Here is a 21,234-nt window from a genome sequence, read left to right as displayed (position 1 = left end):
AGTTCCCTATGTCTAAATTCTGGCCACAACTTTAAAAAACAAATTATCTATCATCCCATCTAATTTATGATCCCTCTTTGCTAGTAAAATTATTATCAATGCTTCTTCCAGATTGTTATATGATTGGCACATTCCATGTAATTCTCAATACGTACTTATCTAAATTTGGGCTGACTTAACAATTCCTTGCCCTGCAGCAAATCTAGTGCCCAACTTCTCATGTACCCATAAGTATTCTACACCCAGCATCATAAATGCAGTGGCCAACAATGAAAATTTGATAAAAGTAAAGTAAAATGAAAATTTAAACTAAAAATTTGATATATTTTTTATTTGTGATAATCGTGATTTAAAAAAAATGAAAAAAATTCTTAAAATCCTAAACTTTGCACATGAATATTCCTTTTGTTTGATGCTTTATTGATAATTTTGAAATTTGATTCAGATTATAATTACCAAACTACCTCCTTCTAAATGGACCTTTTTTTTCCTATACATTTTTATAACTTTATAAATTTAAGTGCAAAATTGTTATTTCATAAATTGAGACCCTGCTGAACGATATGATTCAGAATAAGTCCCTTGATATTTATGTTCGTTAATTGGGTGCCTCGCCAGAAATTCGCGTTGTTTATAAAACCTAAAATTGTTTACATAATTTTCTATTACCATGTTAAATTTAACTATTTTTTTACCAAACAGTGAAAAGTACATAACTATTTTCAGGAAAGAAGCTTATTACAAGGCCAATTCAGTGATTGGTGACTTTTTGCTTTAATCTTTTGTGCTTTTGTCTAACTCATAAATTCAAATAAATAAAATCACCCAGATGAAAGGATCACTTGGACATATCATGTCCAACCAGCATTAGGAATCATGTAGTGAAACATATTATAATTTGTATCATTTTAAGATGAAAATGAGAAATTTTTCATCACAATTAAAGAAACGAGTTTTCATATTGTCAGCATTCATGTTGTAACAAAATGTTCCCTTATTATGATTTTAAGCTAGTACCTAATTCTGTTTGATTATGCATATTATTAATATGGGTGCAATAATAACAATAGTGTTTTGCTTTCACTCATTTTATTCAGACTATTTAAAAAGTAGAAGTCATTCAGTTAAACTTAAATTTCAAATTTCTCCAAATTATGACTTTATGAAACCTACAAAATATGCCTTTATGATGGTTCTATGTGTAAATATGAATATTTTATGACATATGATCCACATCAAAAGGCACCGCTGCTTCGTCATAATTATCCTTGAAAAAATAACCATTATGATCTACCTCATTTTGATGAAAAATATAGGTATTTTCTGAAGATGCCAGTGAAAGACAAACCTATTGTACTGATATTTATGTTCCTCAAAACCTTTCACCTTGATCCTCGCAATACAATCTGAATCCAAAATTTTGGACTCGTCTGTCAAACCCTATCCATGGGCAGGTCAATCATCAATCATGTTGCTTAATCTTCATCGTGATTATGGATTTTGATATGTATTAGTATGTGATAAGTGAAATAAAGATGTTTAAAAATACAAATTATGAGAAAATTCTTAGGGACTTGCATTAGGTGTTTGGATCTGGCCTTAGCTGCCTATAATTTGTATTTTTCGTATAAAGTGGTCCAAATGACAACTTGATGGAAGACAGGTCGTATCTCCATTTTAATTCCGTCCCATTGTCTAACAAAAAAAATCCTAAATTCTTGTTTATATTCAAATCAAGTGGAAAAAAAACACAACATAATATCATTAACTACAAACAAAGGAAACCCATGTACTAAACTAAATAAAGGGGAGGGGAGGGTGGTTCCACAACCATGGAGCCAGATTGGCTGTTGGCTGGCACATCATGAACGAAAAGAAATTTCTGTGATATTATTTCCAAATGATGTCCATAGTTTTATTTCATTATGTGTATATTTTAATAATTAAACTAAAATTTATCTAATAGTTTATTTCTCAAATATAATAATAATAATGTTTTCTTGAGCGTTGACATAGATGTTTATAGTTTTCTTCTTTTTTATTGAAAATTTTATTTTTCTGAAATAATAGTAATAAACTTGAGGTTTCTCAAAATGTTTTAGTAAATTTGGCATACAAGTGATGTGCATTTATCATTTGAACCGGTATATCACGAACAAAAAACAAACTCAATACAATAGAGAAGTTGTAGGAATGATAAAAGTGTATGAAGAAGAACATAAAATTCAGGATATATTATGAAAAAAACCAAAAATAAATTTGAGGAGTTGGAGGAAATATAAAAGTGCTTGAAATAAAATGACCATAGAAAATTAGAATTCAAAAAAATAAATTTGAAGAGAAATATTGATTAATTAAATAAAATATGGAATCTAAAACTAAAAAATTCATAATGCAGAAGACTAAACATCATGATGAAGAAAATCTTTATAAATCGCTTAGAATGTGTCAGCAGGTTTTCCAATTTTTTTACGATTTGATCTCTTGATTGTACGGTGGTTTTAAAGAAGTGGGTTTGGTTGTTTGTTCATTTCTATCTCGTCCTTCATTGCATGGTGTTTTGGACAAGATTCAACATTTTTTTGTCAGACATTTTTCCATTTCTGTATCTCTCTCTTGATCTCATGAATTCTCCCTTTCTCCATTTCTATCTTGATAGTACACTTTTGAATGAGTCAAATGATTTCTTGATTGCACAATCTCTCTATTCTGTATTTCTCAAAGTTTAATTGGTCACATTTTTCTTCATTAAATTTTTTTCATCGGTTCATACTTTTAATTTTTTGCTCTCATCTTTCATATTTCAACAAATATATTCTAACTCTAATATATTTATCATTAGACATATCTGGATCTAAGAAATTTTTTAATCGTAAATAAATATTTCAACATTTTTCTCATGAAAGACTATTTTCAGCAGAGGATATCAAAATAAGAGGGTCTGGGAACTGATAAAGGATAATGGTGAGTGGAAGGAATTAGCGTAGGGGCATTATCTACATCTTGTCTGAAGGCAGTATTACAACCTTATGTGGGTGAGTAATGGCCACGGTTTTCCTACTGCAGATTGGAGTATGACACATACTTAGGACTGAACTGAGGGACAGTTAGGTCCCCCACCCAGGATAAAAAATATAGTTGTGTCCTGCGAGGTTGATAAGATAGTGATAAATCCATGAATGCATAAAGTAAAACAGAAAACTCAAAAAAAAAATTTGAAACTGATTAACCTCCCCCCTCACCCCAAACACATCACTACCAACTTATGAGTTTCAAATAAATCACAAAATTTTGATAAATAGAAAAACGTGTCATAATATATCCTCAAATTGATCTCCATGATGAGACAACGTGAAAACGTAAAATGCCTAAATTCCCTCAACCTCATTATTTCTTGGACATTACAACGGGAAGAACCCTATTGGACAAAACTATTGATACTGATGATATTTAATATTTCATCCTGATTGTCGAAACATCTCAGAATACGTAACTGCATTGAAGGATCCTAGGATATTTATCACAATACAAGCTAAATAATGGATTTAATCAATCAATCAATTCATCTTTCTTATCTTGAGATTGTTTGACATTCATAAGTTTCCGTCATAAATTTTCCCATACTCAAACCTAATTTTATCAACAATTTTTCATTAAATGAATTTTAAAAAATATACTATTCAATCCTCATCTTAAATTCATCATGTAATTTTTTTTTTAATGATCATTTCATACTTTTTGAGTTCACCTAAAGTTTCTAACATTTTCTCTGAGTTCTTTGTGGTTCATATTGGATCTCATATTCCTTTGATTCATTATAATCAATGGTACTAACTATTCATCATCAGTTTGTCATCTGGTTCTAACGCTCGCTGTGAATTCTTTTGATTCATATTGGATTCATCATTATTTTAGATAAATAAGCATTTTTTAAAATAGTTATAACCTGATTTTTTAACAATTAAAAAATATGAGTGATCACTATGTTAAGTTAAAGCTCCCGTGACCATATAGTTTGGTTTTCCATCATTGATTTATTATTAGACATTTTTTCACTGTGTATGCTGGCCTTTCTTCCGTTGTGCAATTTATCATATTATTTCTTTTATAATAAAGAACACACCACAAACGTATAGATGGCTAGAGGTGGATGATGTGGGCCAAATGGATTGTAAAGGCACCATAAGTGCCAGTAGTAGATGTGTCAATGTCACAGTCTAGAGCATGGTGTGCACAACTAATAGAAGACAGCACTTTGGGAGCCCCACAAAACATAGTAGGCCTTTTTAGCTTTATGTTGAGCTTTTGAGAATCCCGTTATGTGAAAATACTCAACGAAAGTCAGCGAGTTTGGATCAATCCATAAATCACATCATCCCTATGATCAGGATCTATTTAACCTAGTATGTATTGCGTTGGGGGGCCCGACTCACAATATCGGTCAATCCAAATGTATAAATTATTTATTGTATAATAAATAAAAAAGAAAAAACATATTTCACACATATTAACAAATAATTTTGGGGTTAAATGATTAAATAGAAAATAACTAAAAAATAAAAAATGTTATAGCTAGTTTTATTTATGGAGTAAACATGTTATAAAACTAAGTTACTTAATGCCAATTATAAAAATTGGTACTCTAGATTTATTCTCTATAGAGTTAAAAATTAAACATTAGGTGATTAATCTCAATGAATTCTTAGAAAAATCAAGAAACACAAAATTCAGATTTATTGATATTTTGGAAGTTAAAAGTAAAAACTTTAAATAGAAAATAACTTCCATAATTCATGGAATAAACTTCCATAATTAATGGAATAATTTTAAGTTTAAATTATCATCATTTATAAAACATTAGAAATGTCACAACCAAATTTTTAAATAAAGAGAAGTTAAAGCCGGTGGATAATATTCATAACTTTGGGTAGAGGAATAATGTAATTTTGTTGGGCTGCACTTGGAGGTATTTCATTTCTCCTTTCTGAATATCAGAGAATTTCAAATATTTACAAAATTTACTAAAAAAACTTGTATAATTATTTAAGGCCTTTAGATACCTAATCTATTGTAGGAAATAAGTGATCCTGAGATATATGAGACCAAAATAAATTGACCCCAAAATTTTGTTGAGTCTTGAGAGATATCTTATATCCTTGAGAACAAACCTCTTTCAAAGCTGGCACTGGATGTTGGTAATAGAGTATAACAGTGATGATGATACTTGAACCACTTTTCATACCACTATTGCTTCTCTACTAATTTATCATCTTTTATATACACATCTATCCCTTTAATCTTCATATGATTTGTGATACACTTACCCAAAAAAGAAGCAACTTCCTCTCTATTGCATCATTTATACATCTTATAAAAAATACATCATTTTAGGTGAAGTTTGGCAGATGCATATATCGCCAATGAATTATACAACAGTCAATTTCCTGTATATATCATATTAAACATATATCAAGCTTATCATTCTTTTTCCAAATTCTTTATAATATCCCCGATTTATCTATCTTACCATATTCTCACCTAAACATTATCATAAGTCCCCAATATTTACTTCAAATCCTCCTATAATTTTATCCTAAATACTATATACATGTTTTAACCTCATTTTCATGTATGTATCACTCCACTACCTAGTAACATTATGCATAGTTTTTTTTTTCATTTCCACTAATCAATAGATATTAGTGAGCACCCCCTGAGTAGATTTCATATGAACTCACTACCTCACTAAATTAAGTTCAATTTAGTAGTGTGAATCAATCCTTATTATTCATAATACAATTTTGATTTTTCTCAACAACCAATGCACAAAAGATACGACCTGGTACATTCTACTTGTCTACATGATCATTTTAACAGAATGCAGATACCATGAAAAAGTAGAATCTTATCTATGAATACATGATTGTAATGTTTAGAAAGATATGTTGATAAACAAGGAGGTGTGAAAAATATAAGATTCCCAAGTGCAGGGCTGGCCAACTATTCCTTGCATATTCCAAATTGTGCAACAATGATAATCATTGTTTAAACTTTAAGCCTATATATAAATATTTGGCTGATTCAAAAATTGTAATGAGTTTCTAGAGACACAATCTCTAATGGCATGACTTACAGAGATAACATGTTTTGTGATACTGGTGAGAAATTAGAAACATATATTCCAATATAGGAATCTCAATATGGAGGTGGGTTTTGTATAGGGGATACCTGGAGCCAATAAGAAAACCAATCAGTTACCTTGCCTTGAATAATTTTCCCATTTTCTCATTTATTCAAAGATTTAAGTCAGAAAAGTTCCTTACATAGCATTATGTTTACATGTGTTTGCACAAAAAATGACAATGTATGCATGTTCTCGAAGATGATCTTATTAATCATGTTTTTATCATTTTGAAAATTTTAAAAATTTGAGAACTTTCTGACTTCAAATTTTCAAGTGTCATTATTTTTAAAGTCATATTATTTTAAAGGATTTATTGTGATTCAATATTATAAAATTTGAGGGTATAGTCCTAATTAAACCTTCTCTTATCATGTTGTGTAATTTTATATATTTTAGATTGGTTGGATTTTCCAATCATTATGAAATGGTGAAATTATGATGTTCCCTTTTGCAGTGCTATACTACACCAATCATAGAATGATTGTATCCTTTTCATGTGGAGACCCTAAGGCTGAACGACAAAATGCAGTATTCAATTTCAGTCAATTCTCTTCAACAAGGATTAAATTTGGATTTGGCAACTTTTGATTAGCCGGAAAGACATGCAATAATAGAAATGACACTTAAAACTAAAAAAAGTCTATTTATTCATTCCTAGGCATGAAAACATGTCAAAATGTAGTTAACGGACTAAATGAGGCAGAAAATGATACCCAAAGCTATTGATAACATGCATACTTAGTATGTTAATATGATCATATTTACATGCCTATTTGTATTAGATCACTCATATTTTCATGTTATCAATTTTTAAATAATTAAATCTAGTTTTAGAATGAATTCCTCAATTTTCTACATTTTTTATTTTTTGGGCATTTTCCGACAGCAAATTCTAAAAGAATATAATTTTTGAGACATAATATAATTTTCTAGAATTTTTAGGCATCAAGTTTGGAAAGATATGATTTTCTCTAAGTCGTAAGATATATTTATAAATATTTTTTGGGCTTTTATTTGAATTAATATGAACTTTTCAAGTATATTTTAGCCCTTTTATTCATGCTACCATGTGTCGCCGTTCGATTTGTCGAATGACGACAAATCATATAGCTCATTGTTGATTGGTGCCAGCCAATCATTAGCTAGGTTAATGATTGGCATCAACCAATCACTAGCCAGGCAATCATTGCTTTGTGATTTGTGAAGCAATGATTGCACTTATCACTAACACATTTTTTGGGCGCAGGGTGATATGGCCCAATAAAAAAGGAGTAATTTTTTGCATTGAATGATGTGTGGACCGAGGCACAAAGAGACAAACACACTTCTTATTTCTTTTTTCTTTGAAATGGTTTAAGCGACGTGACGCGCTCATGTCCACTTATTTCAAACAAAAGAAAAAAAAAAGAAAGCAGATGGCGGGGTGCCCGCTGACGAGCTGCCATGTTAGCCTTGAGAAAGAGTATTTATGTCTTCTTTTTTTTTGTTTATTATTTCAACCTTTCTTTTTGTTTTTTATGTACATGTGGACTCCAAAAAGTGCACGCGTGGAATACAAAGAGCGCATAATCTCAAGCACTTTGACTTCTTAACGAAAATAGAAAACAAGGACACAGACGAGGAGAGAGAAGGAAATCAAGGACTAAGATTCTCTCAACTTCAAACATCGATAACTTTTATCCACAACTCTTATTGAGCTGAAATTTTCAACATTGCTTTGTCTTCCCCTCGTCTTTCCATTCATATCCTCTGATCTATCAATAGAGACCTGGACCATTGTAAATCTAACTTAAAATTGGTACCTACTTGTGTGGGCAGATTGAAAGATAGTGAGTTTTGAGATCCATCAAGTGTGTTCTTGGTGTCCTGGGTGAGTGGGGAGAAGCATTGGAGAAGAGGGGGAACCTACTGGCATTCTTCAATCTCTGTGATCCTGGCCGAACGTAAGGATCTAAGGTAAGTGTCCTCTCCTTACGTTACTCCTTTTCCGAAAACATCCTTTGCCGAATTAGTGTTTTTCATCATATCTTCACTTACATTTTACTCATTTATATTCTCTTATCTCGTCTCTCAATCCTCTAGATCACACCATTCTACATTCATCCACTACCATCGTTTACACACTCGACCATCATCGTACTCTTCACCTTCACTTATTTGTTGTTAAATTAACATAAAACTTACATCCTTTTACACGATATCACTAGCTTAGTTAGTGATGATCCAGGAATTAATTTCTTATGATAGTGATGATCAACAAGAGAATAGATAAAGAAGATATCATACATTTCTTGTGGAGACGACCCATGCTCATCACTAACTAAGTATTCTTAAGTACGGTTAAATATATTTTTATTGAATAATCTCAGTTACCAATGAGGAATCAAACCCCCAATTTGAGATTATCTGCATAAATTATCTGCATAAGTTTCTGTGTTAAAATGCAGCATGGAAATTGAAGACTAATTAGTGGCACAGATGTAGAATAAGACAGAAAAAAAGGTCAGAGGATTCTCAACTTCCAGTTATGGGATCAAAATTTTTTGGGGCTTTCCATCCATTTTTTTAGATACATCTATTCCCTCCATTTTAAGCTAAGGGAATGTAGTATTTTTGAAATCCACCAATAATATTTGACAGAAGAAAGTTGATTGAAGGCTGGAGGTATCAGAGAGGTTGCGGCGCCTACTATTAAGTAAAAAAATTCCAATCAGGGTGGCAGGTAAGGATACAAGATGAGTCATTTCATCTACTTCTCAAAACCATTCAGATAGAGTAAATAGTTCATCACCTTTAAATCATGACATCGATTCATTCATCCATCTAACATTTCATTAACCTTGATTTCGTTGTGCCACAAAATATGTTTATTAGTCCATCATATAATGATATTCAGCATATATCAATTCATATGTTTATTGATCCATTTTCTCATCCTTTTACCACTCCGACACTCGTATCATCATCTCTATCTGAACATACATATTTATTTCTTCATTTACATATTTTTTAATTTTCACTTATATAAATATTGACATTCTTTGTAATCAATAAATGTCACGGACTCCACGCTACGTCTCTTACATCTTGACTCATAATTATCTCATAATATATATCCTCTTTCCTCCTCATTTTTCATACTATATTAATTTACAGATGCATGTTACTTGTGGGTTTGACCCTTTCTCACTCTCTGCAATCATAATTACATAGTCAAGATCAATATTATGTGGCATTAGTCAAATTCATATAGAACTACCAATGACATATTCCTAAAAATGAGTTTATCATTAACCAGTCCTACTTCCTTGAACCGTGCAATGAGTTTCTGAAATATCTTTCAAGTGATGTATCTATTCTTCATATTTCTCAAATAAAGAGTCCTATGAGATTATTCTTAGCATGCATCGTCCAGAAAAGTTTTCTTGATATTGCGGGCTGTAGTTTTCGGTGCTTATGGATACACAAAAACCCTTCAAGTGAGTATCAAATTATTTTTCCAAGTGTATAAAATGTTACTTAAGTGGTCGTCCATACTTTGTCTCTATAAAAAGGATTGGAAATATTTTTAAAAGCAAAATCCATAAACACCTTGTTTACCAATCGGGTGAAAATCAATTAAAAAAGTTATGTTGGTTAATTACAAATGAGACGTCACTATCCATGTTCATAGAACATGCAAATCCAAACAAAAATATTTAGTGGGAGCATGTACATATTTAAGTATTATGTCTTATTAATACATAGATAATTATACTGAGAAGCCATCTGGCTCTAGAGTACTATTTTCATTAAAGATAAAGAAAACCTCTAAAATTTGCTCAATAAAAATTTGTTTTAGAGGATTGCATTATCCATATGGCTGGCTTTTTTAGGTATGAGAGGCAGGTATACTATTTTAGTAATATTTTCAAGAACAAAGTCCATTTTTTTGAAAGGTATAAATTGTAATTATAATTCTATCGGGATACTATAATTGTATTACTTGCTATTTTAATGCCCAACGAAAAAAAGGAGTATCCTAATCCCTCGAAGCCATGAAAGTGTTGATTGTTACTCGAAGAGAGTTTCTGCCAGTCAAATTAGAAAGTCCAGCTGCAATTTGGGTTGTCGATATCAATCCAGATACCTTAGGATCCATTTAATGCATTTGTGAAGCAAGGTTTCATTCTATCCACTTCAGAGTTCACATTTCCAAAAATATGTTGTTTCAACAGTAAAATGTAGCTTCATGTTGCGGAACTTATAACTAGAGTATAGTAAAGAGGAATCAGATAACTTATGACCAGTACTCCAAATAAAGTGCGTCTTAAAATTTCATAGTCTCTGCATTGGATTTCAAATTTCCAATTTTACCATCAATATTTAATTTCATGTTAAAAAACTTCTCATTAAAGTTTACGAAAATAAAACTAATATATTACCTATCCAATGATCGACCCATGGACAAAGTTCCAAATTACCAATCTTCCAGTACAAATTGGAAAAAATGTTTTCGTTTCACCTTTAAGATGAAATTTCCTGTTTTAGATTTTATCGCTAAAGATTACCAAGGGAGATTAAGATAACGCATACTGAGGTCGGACTCTTAAGCTTTCATGAAACTTTGGATAATCCTTTTTCATCCACTAAGGTTCCATGAGATTTTGTACTTCATTTTGTACCATTTGTGCGTCCAAGTGGCTTTGATTTTTTATCTTTAACTCTTGATCTTTAACCTCCTGAGATTCCGCGATGCATAAACGCTTCGTCTTATAACTATTGTGCTCCCACGAGTACATCCTTTTAAGTACATTATCCATTGAGATAGAATTAGGCTTTCATTCTTAACTGCACATCTCTTGAGCTTGCATGATGTCTTAAACTCAACGTCTTCCATCTAGATAGGGATAGCAATTTCCTACATCTTTCGTAGCTTGAATGAAGGGATTGGAGAGCATGACGCATTTGTTATTTAGTGCCTAATTTATAATCGGTCTGAAATCCTTTCAGGCAGTTAAATATGAGGAGTAATGAATGGGGTGCCCTCAAGTGCTCCAAGTACTCCTGTACTAAGTAAAGGTTGCCCTCCTCTTGGCCCCCGATGTGCAACTTGATCTGTTGGTTGAAAACACATCACCCCCTTGTACCAGTAGAACACCATAATAATGAATGAAGTAATTGTAATATAGATACCACGCCTGGATGTACACCTGAATGCTCAAGCACACATATGGCATGTTATCGATAACCTGTCGAGAGCCTTTCCCTTAGATGCACTGGATATTCTCCCGCTTGCACCCATTTGTTTCTTTAATCTTCTTGAACGAGAAGAATCAGGAATCAGGAATGATCTTCCATTCCTTTCTTAAAGGAGAGTATCGTTTTTTTTCTCCATTGTCTTATACATTGTGTGGCTAGGCAGTCTCCCATCTTCGAGTGTCTTTCAGCTGCCAGAAATCTACTCCGACTTGGTTCTGCGGTTTGATATTCCCGACTGTCTTGCACCGCAGAGTAAGCAATAAAAAAGAAGATTCCTAATACGAAAGGCCCAATTCGGCCGTCCGTAGAATTTTAATTTTGTTTGCATAGATAATAAGGGTGGGAGTGCTGTGAATGAGAAGTACAATTACTGAACACGTGGAGTAGCAAACAAATTTGTTTACTGAGACGAACAAACGATAGTATGATGATAGTCTCTGAATGACGGGAGAATCATGGCCTGTTCTGAGGGATAAAAAAGTGGGGGTAGATACAACACAAGAGAGTTAAGGAATCAACCATGGACATCGCTGCAGAGTATGCAGATGGAGTGGGCAAGAGAGAGCTGGAGTGTCAGAAAATGGAGAATGAGGCTAGAGAATAAATGAGACCCGAGTTGTGGAGAGAAAGAAAAAAACTTGAACGGCAGAAACCACCACTTCCACAGTTTCTTCCACTTCCCAGTCGTTGATGCTCCATTGTATTCAGAAGAAAACTGATGCCTCATATCCAAGGATAGATATTTATTTTCGGACATTGAGAGTAGAGAGATAGAGAGACGGAGAGAGGAGGAAGGAGAGAAAGCAGCGGCGCAAGTTTGGGGAACGGATGGGTCCCTGTGGATCGGAAATTGTGGAGGATATTAGGCTCTTGTTGTGTGGAGTGCAGAGTTTCTAGAAAAGACACTGGATCATTGTTGTCACTGACGCCGCCAGAGTGGCAACCCGGCTGCCCATTCTCTAGTTCCCGGAAGCAGACAACTAGCCATGTGTTCTAAGAATTTCATGCACGATCCGTACCCTACGGACTATACTAATATACATCTCATTCCTTACGTTCGGCCCGGGCTTTATTTTAATGGCAGCCCATTAGCTGAATTTACGGTGAGCGTGAGATCACAGGGAGGGAGGGAAGGCCAAGAAAGAGACATAACGCGATATTTCTTTTGGTGTAGGCAAGCTGGTCAAGCCAGGCAAGCAGATTTGTTGTCTTCCTTCCTTCAGCGGCGCAATCGTCCAAGCGAATCCCCAAATCCACCATCCCATCCCCTATGCCAGCTACTGGCCCTGGCCCCCTTCACAGACCTGTCTTCCTCCTCTCTATCGAAACGCCCGGTTCGTATGCCTTGCCTTCTATAAAAGCGGGGGAAGTTCTCGCCACTAATACCAGCTCTGCGTAGTGAGAAGAGGAGTGCTTGCTTTGTGGTAATGGCGTCCAACATGGAGACTTCCGCGGCTCTCTTCGTTGCTCTGAACCTCCTCTTCTTCTCCCTTGTTACGGCCACTTACTGCCCACCAGGCGCGACCCCCACGCCCAAACCCACGCCCAAGCCCGCGCCAAAGCCCACGCCGACGCCGGCCGCCGTTAAGGGAAAATGCCCGGTAGACACTCTCAAGCTCGGAGTCTGCGCGAACCTTCTCAATGGCCTGATCAACATTCAGGTGGGAGCCCCACCAAAGACGCCCTGCTGCAACCTCATCAAGGGTCTTGCTGACCTTGAAGCTGCTCTCTGCCTCTGCACCGTCCTCAAGGCCAACGTTCTTGGGCTTATCAGCCTCAACCTGCCCATCAACCTCAGCTTGCTCGTCAACTACTGCGGAAAGCACGTCCCAGCAGGCTTCGTCTGCCCTTGATTGGTTTCCTATTCTCCTGCGTCATTCCTCCTCCGTATCTTCCTTGCACCCGCTATCTTTATCTTTTCCCAGTGGGCGGTTCTTCGTTGAGCTGCTTTGTCTGTGTGTGTGTTCTTTCGTTTGTTCATCGCGTCTGGGCAGCTGCTCGAAGTGAGCAGTCGAGCGATAGGGGATGTATCGATCAAGTGACATCTCTGCTATCACCATCGTCTGTAAGGGGGGCTGGAATATATGTATTTGAATTTGTTCGATTCATAATCCGAGTGAATATGCCTCTTCTTGTTAAGATTCAGGCGCCTGTCACGATGCTAAAAGCTATATACAATTTCTTGCCGCTGATTGCACGGATACTACTATTTAATAACCAGAAGATTGTGACTGTCAGAATGATAGAACAACATTTTATATAATAACTGTATAATAACTTATACTTCACACTTCTACTTAATAATCAATATAACCTCTCATCTGTTTCTACTTACGCAGGATGTTGTTCGCCAGCACTTCTTTCTTCTGTAGCTTGTTTTATTAATTTTCATCGCCATTGCATTTTTCTCCTCAACTATAAGACGATGAAACTAGTTCATTTTATTTAACTAGCCAAATGCAAGTATAGACAAAGAAATTTCCCCATTTCCCTTGAGAATGAACTCCTTACGCAGGCTAAACCTCCACAAGAAAAAAGGAAAACTAACGTTTAACCTTCCAGTTCTACGTCATCTTAGTTTTGGGTTTGCCGCAGCACCAACATAAGAAGTTATAGTCCTTTGGGTTTGATCCGTGAATCAAGCCATGAGGTCGACGGCTGTGGATGCGGCGAAAGTTTCGTTATCTTGATCAGCTGGTTTTGTCTTGGTACGTGAAAGAACGAGAGCGAGCATGTGCATGACTAACGCGCGGACTACTATTTTCCATCTTTTGTGCTTCGCAGCTTCTACGTTCTTGTCCCCGGACCTGATTATTTACTCGGAGCATTCCCATGGAGATACGAGAGGGACTGCTGACAGGCACAGTCGAGAGGGATTGATGGAGAAACGTAGCGGACCACGAGATGCTCCATAACTGAGAAAAGTATGTTTGTAAATATCAGGAACTGGGACGAGAGAGAGAAAGAGAAAGAGGGAGAAAGAGAAAGAGAGAGAGAGAGTGCAATAAGAAAGAGAGAGAGAGAGAGAGAGAGAGAAATAAAGAGAGAGATAGACAGACACGGTTGCGAGAGAGAGAGAAGTTTGAGAGAAAGAGAGAGACAGAGAAACGTTTGAGAAAGAGAGAGGGAAAAAGAGATAGAGAAAGAGAGAGAGAGAAGTTTGAGAGAAAGAGAGAAAGACAGAGAAACGTTTGAGAAAGAGAGAGGGAAAAAGAGATAGAGAAAGAGAGAGAGAGAAGTTTGAGAGAAAGAGAGAGAGACAGAGAAACGTTTGAGAAAGAGAGAGGGGAAAAGAGATAGAGAAAGAGAGAGAGAGAAGTTTGAGAGAAAGAGAGAGAGACAGAGAAACGTTTGAGAAAGAGAGAGAGGGAAAAAGAGATAGAGAAAGACAGAGAGACCACTGAGAGAGAAAGAGAGAAAGAAAAAGAGGGAGATATAGAGGGAGAGTGAGAGAGAGAGAGAGACGGCTGTGAGAGAGAAAGAGAGAAAAAGAGGGAGATATAGAGGGAGAAAGAGAGAGAGAAAGACAGAGAGAGACGGCTGAGAGAGAGGGAGAAAGACAGAGAGAGAGGGAGAGAGAAAAAGAGGGAGATATAGAGAGAGAAAGAGAGAGAGAGAGAGAAAGACAGAGAGAGACGGCTGAGAGAGAAAGAGAGAGAAAGGGAGAGAGAGAGAGAGAGAGAGAGAAAGACAGAGAGAGACGGCTGAGAGAGAAAGAGAGAGAAAGGGAGAGAGAGAGAGAGAGAGAGAAAGACAGAGAGAGACGGCTGAGAGAGAAAGAGAGAGAAAGACAGAGAGAGAGAGAGAGAAAGACAGAGAGAGACGGCTGAGAGAGGGGGAGAGAGAAAAAAAACGGAGATATAGAGGGAGGAAGAGAGAGAGAGAGAGAGAGAGAGAGAGAGAAAGACAGAGAGAGACGGCTGAGAGAGGGGGAGAGAGAAAAAAAACTGAGATATAGAGGGAGGAAGAGAGAGAGAGAGAGAGAAAGACAGAGAGAGACGGCTGTTAGAGGGGGAGAGAAAAAAAACGGAGATATAGAGGGTGAAAGAGAGAGAGAGACGGCTAAGAGATAGAGAAAAAGAGGAAAAAAAGAGGGAGTTATAGAGGGAGAAAGAGAGAGACAGACAGACAGACAGAGAAATTAGAGAGAGAGAGAAGCAGAAAGAGAGAGAAAGGCAGAGAGAAACGGCTAAGAGAGAGGGAGAAAGAGAGAGAGCGAGAGAGAGACGTTGGAGAGAGACACGGCTAAGAGAGAGGGAGAAAGAGAGAGAGGGGGGGGGAGAAAGAGAGAAAAAGAGAGGGAGAAAACGGTGAAGAGAGAGCCATAATCCGATTGTGGACTCTGGAGAATCATTTGTCAAAAGCCGTGAGAAAAGAACAAAAGCGTAGAGATAAAGTTGTAGGTGGTGAAAGGAGGAGAGCTAGATTGCGGCGGTCATGCCAGAAAGATATACCCCATTTTATGGATTGCCATTAGAACTGAGAAATTCAAATGACTTTTAGATGTTAGACATTGAATTAATGTAGCTCACGGCCCGCACTGTTGGATTCGTCCACTTCAAATATAATAACTCTCAATAAAGTATCATATACATTTGTAGGTACCCTAAAATTAGCCAGTATCTTCCTGTCAGCTTATTGTCGTCAACATATTTCGGTCCCTCAAATCAATGAAACAAACACGTATCTGCATTACGAATATGATAGTCGTGCGTTAATAAACTAGGATAATTGCCTTAGACTATGATAATGTTATCAACTGCGTCAGAAGTTGTATGGGTTACTCAAGGAAATAGCTTAAATAATTTACTGAACTAATATGATCTCACATGTCAATCAATCAAAGGAGACAGATATCATGGTAATTTTTACTTAACGAAGGCTCCGCTAATTACTTGGACCACCGACTATCGCTCAATCAACGTCACGGAGGTGATTGATATCATATATAAAATGTCCTCATTCGATGGCCTTGGCTGAATGTAGATCTGCGAGATCTCTCAAGTAGGAAAAGGACATTTCTGATGGAAGATATTGTTTAAACATGATTTTTTCTCTCCAGCTGGAAAATCTGACGGTCCAGGGAAGAATGAAAGTTTCGAATGATTCATTTACATGAGATGAGAGAGGGTAAATGAGATGCCACTTTTGTCGCTCCTCGTCTATTCTGTCGGTAATGTCATTGTAAGATGGTAAATGAACTCTCGGAAAACTTGGCCGATAAAGGATCGGCAGGGCAAGAGGATCCTTTCTTTCTGCAAATGATAGGCGTGGAGCTGTGCCAGCTACGTTAAATAGAGAACCTGTGAACCCAGTCGGTGACCACCTGCCAAGGGCAGACTGCAACTGGGACCCTTCCGCGAGTGAAAATTGACTTGAAGTTTTGCAGCCGCTTGGTTGCGACTTGCCGTGCTGTTTGATTGACAGTAGAATCTGTGAGGCTGCAGGACTTCCATGCTGGTTTGATTGACATCAAAATCTGTGGGATTGTAATGAAAATCGAGGAGAGCAAGTGAAGGATCCGACTCGAGGTCGCCCGCCTGTCTTTGTCAACATGAATGGGGCTAGTATGGCGGTGTGGTAAAGACACAGACGAGGAACAGTAATTGAAATAGCTGTTTCCGGGGAATGGTTAATTGTATAAACGCATGGCCCTCGTGGATTCCAACAGTGAGATAGACAGGGTGAAGTGCGGAAGGATCTCCGGTACCCTGTTTACCCCATTTAAATGTATTCTCTCTCTATCTCTCTATCTCTCTTTTTCTCACTCTCTCTCCCGCTCTCTCTCTCTCTCTCCCCATCCCTCTCTCCACCCTCTCCCTCTCACTCTCTTTCTCTCACTCTCTCTCCCTCTCTCTCGCCTCCCTCTCCCTCTCACTCTCTCTCTCTCGCCCTCTCTCTCTCTCTCCCCCTCCTTCCCTCCCTCTCACTCTCTCTCCCTCTCTCTTCCCCTCCCTCCCTCCCTGTCCCCCTCACTCTCTCTTTCTCTCTCTCTCCGTCTACCTCTTATTGAGTCAAACAACTCTCCATCTGAGCGACCCAACTCAGCTGAGCTGTCAGCCTAGTCAGCAGCCAGATCGCTAGGAATTAATAAGATTAGTTAGTAATAATCTGATACAAATTCTATACTTGTTATGAGAACTAGCGGTCAAGATTAAATCTAGGTTTAAACATAGATAGCATCAAAGATAAAGGGCTAGTATAAAACCATAAATAGGAATAGGGATCAACAGGGGTCATCCGTCACGTCACACGTCACCGTAACGAAAACATGACAGATGACGTGACAGTGACGGCGACGGTTATAAGGGTCCATGACGATGACGCCGAAGGTTGATGAAGTGGGTGTAACGGGGATGTGGTGGTGGGGGGGTGCCCAGGATGCATGATGCGACGGAACGGCCTTCACTGATGACGACGGTGGTGGAATTTTTTAAAAGTTAAAACGAACAGAAAATACATATGAAAATCATTATTTTTAAACATTTCGATTTCCTGGCATTTTGCACAAAAGTCCCTGTTTTGCGCGCTCAAAGCGACGCCGCCCATATATAATTGGAGATATACCCCTCTAATTCTCTGTCCTCTAAATTTTCCCTAGTGAAAACCATAGGAAATTTTAACAATCATACCACTTTGGAAATTAACATATATCCTATTTTCCTGATAAGTGTATTTATTTTCAACTAAAAAATTAATTTCTTCAACACAAAAATTCTGAAAAATTCAATTAATTTGTAGACAAATCAGCAAAAATTCAGTAACTCATCCCGCCATTAATTATCATTAAAATAATTTTGAAACTCGGGAGAACCTAAAGTAAATGATTGGGCCACATATTAATATGAGTCTAAATTTGATTTTTACCTGGTTATTTGGTGATTTTTGTAAAGTATATATTTAAAATTACGATGTAGTATGATTTTTGTAAAGTATATATTCAAAGCACATGCTGTACTGCTAGAAATTTTTCAAAGATTACCGGAATATGTTCAAAATGGATTGCACCGTATAATTAAAATTTCACTCATTTTCGTAATTGTTTTCAGTAGTTTTATCCATTTCTCCAAAGATTTTCCTCAACGAAATTCAGCCCGGAGCACCAGTATTTTTCAAAACTGCATCAAATGCTACGTTCACTCATCAAGAAGTTGTGAAAATTCTATCCACCCAACTGCAAGGATGACAGCTCTGGAAAATTGAAAAAATAGTAAGTTACTGATTGGGTTACTAGAAAGTAACGTAAACCATAAAATTGACAAAAATAGAGGCAATAACGACCATGAAAAACATATATGAGTTATACGTTCATGAGGAAAATTATAAATGATTGCAGCCTAAAAATGTATAAGAAAACAAGACTACTGTGAACAATGAATTTAGTACGCGATGTAACTAAAATAATTGAGCATTAGTAAATATTACGGTTACATAACACAATATTTTCATCCTAAATATGAAGTAAGAAAAAACATAAGGCTTTGAATTTTTACAGACATACTAAAATTAGAAACACTTTGCTAGGAGGAAAAACCATAACGTCTACAAAAAAGGTGCTTAGGAAAATAGCAAGAAATGAAAGTTTAATGGTTAATCACTCCAGTGATAATAGAAATGAATAAATGGACAGTCAAAAAAGAATAAAATCCATGACATTTGCATTTTCAAATATTCACATTTAGCCAGGTATACATAAAATTTGTTATAAGTTCCTTAGTCCAATAGGAAATTGATACAGACCAGTGTGGTTTTTATCGTGAACAAGGATGAGAGGTGAAGGTCCAAAAGTATGGATGTCACCAAGAGGACGATGAAAAAGGATATTGGCAAAGTGTTCATCGCCAAATGAAATGATAACCGACGAGGTGGATATCTTAAGCAGAATCGTCAGTTCAGAATAACTTCTCCATTAAGATTCAAAGAACCTGCCCTCCCACAAGAAGGGTTACATCTTTAAAGGAGACATACAAAAGGGAATAAAAGACAAAAATGTCATCTGTATGTTTGGAATATGAGATGGATTGTATCAGTCACCTCTAGCACACAAATTCTAAAATATTAAAAATCAGGAAGAGTGAAAAATCACAGGCAGAAGAAAAACCAGTAAACTACATGTGACAATGGAAAATTAAATAATTATTCTAATATTAAAAATAAAGAAATCATATTCACCTAACAGGAAAGAGGATCCCATATCTCACAATAACTCCCAAACACTATAAAAGAAACAAGTAAATGTTCCAATTCCAGGGCTCTGGAGGATTAGACTTAAAACAAAGAGTGAAGGAATCATGAAAATAAGAGAAACAAATATCCAAAATAAAGCATTAAGCGAAGCATAAATTACATAATGCACAAGATGAGGGTCAACATAAAATAATGAGGAAAAATCTCCAATGAGGTTTTTGATTGTGGGAAAAACAAGAGTTGTGATTGCGAGAGAACACTGGCATACCTGAAAAAAATTACCAAATCAAGTTGCAATTGAGAGACCAACTTTAGAATATTGAAATGATACATGAGAGTAATTCCTCATACTAGTCATCGTCAAAAAAATCATTCGCACTATCTCCATCACACATTTGAGCATTCTTGGCACGTAACCAACACTTCATTGTAACTAGGAGCTCAATGCTTTCAGCAGTAAGACATACCCTAATGAAAGTGACGATTGCACGTCCTATAGAGAATAAACGCTCTGTTGGGGCCCTAGTTCCAAATACTGAAAGAAACTCTTGCACAAGGATAGATAGTAGAGGGTGCATTCGTGTGCCTATGTGTGCCCACATGTTGTTTCCATGTCCTTTCTCTCCGTTGATTGGAGATAAGTTTACAATCCTCTATTGGAGATAAGTTCCTTCTCCCTATCTAGTGCTACACCATCGATGAGTTCAATGAGCTTGTCATCATTCTCAGGATCATTAACAACTGTATCTTGATTCCCATGAAGGGGCATAAGTCAGCGGACAAATGCCAAAGCATCATGAATGGCACTAGGATCAAGTGATGACCCCTTGTTGAAAGGGTCAAGAATGACTGATGTTGTCGTCACACGATTCTTTGAAAGAATTGACTCATACTTTAACATCTTTCACTTCATGTTCTCACAAGCTTGCCGGATGGATGCAATTTAACTAGAGATCATCTTTCTTCCCAACGTAAAGAATGTAGAAATATCAAACTTATGCAAGAATGTACTTTTTAAAGAATGTGACATTTCACACTCTTCACACGAGAGTCTCACGTCCTTATTTGTTGTGGACAAGATTTGTAAAACCATAAAATAGATGACATCTCGCTTCTCCAATGCGGCATGTAACATGTCATGCGTATTTTTCCACCATCTTGGGCAGTCTACTGGGATTTGGTTGTGATTCTTTTGCATGTCTTTAGACTTTTTCACGTACTGTTGGCGTCATTGAGTCGATGCTGAGATGCTTGTCACTAAAACTCTCAGACGGGCAACCGCATCCCCTAGGACAAGGGCATTGTCATGAATCACCATTTCTGCATGACTTGACGTGGCCTTGCTCATGGCATCCAAATCATCTATGTTAGCGTCATATGTAGTATCATGTACTTTGTATGCTATGCAGTTGTACGCAATCCTAGGAGGAGGTGTACTCACTGATATACACGACGACTTCAATGCAGCTTGAACAATGATGTTCACCACGTGGGCAGCACATGGAACATGTTGGTCCACTATGAAACGGTCATTCGCAAGAAATGATATCATCCGCCCGTTGCTTGATGCATTGTCTGTAGTGATATAGCCAACCTACATTTGAAAATGGTGAGTTTTGCAG

At 36.4% G+C, this 21,234-nt stretch overlaps 1 protein-coding gene across 1 annotated transcript; it reads left to right on the top strand.

Annotated features, from left to right (window-relative positions):
- Positions 1 to 12,799: 12,799 nt before the first annotated feature.
- LOC144711704 (14 kDa proline-rich protein DC2.15-like) lies at positions 12,800 to 13,564 on the top strand. The gene has a single exon (XM_078585718.1). It carries the CDS (start codon positions 12,853 to 12,855, stop codon positions 13,276 to 13,278), a length of 426 nt encoding a protein of 141 aa, XP_078441844.1. The 5' UTR covers positions 12,800 to 12,852; the 3' UTR covers positions 13,279 to 13,564.
- The last annotated feature ends 7,670 nt before the right edge of the window (positions 13,565 to 21,234 follow it).

Source organism: Wolffia australiana, chromosome 14 (genome assembly GCF_029677425.1).
Source record: "Wolffia australiana isolate 7733 chromosome 14, ASM2967742v1".
NCBI lineage: Eukaryota > Viridiplantae > Streptophyta > Magnoliopsida > Alismatales > Araceae > Wolffia > Wolffia australiana.
Note: the sequence above shows the minus strand (reverse complement) of the source record. Positions and strands in the feature narration are given on the sequence as shown.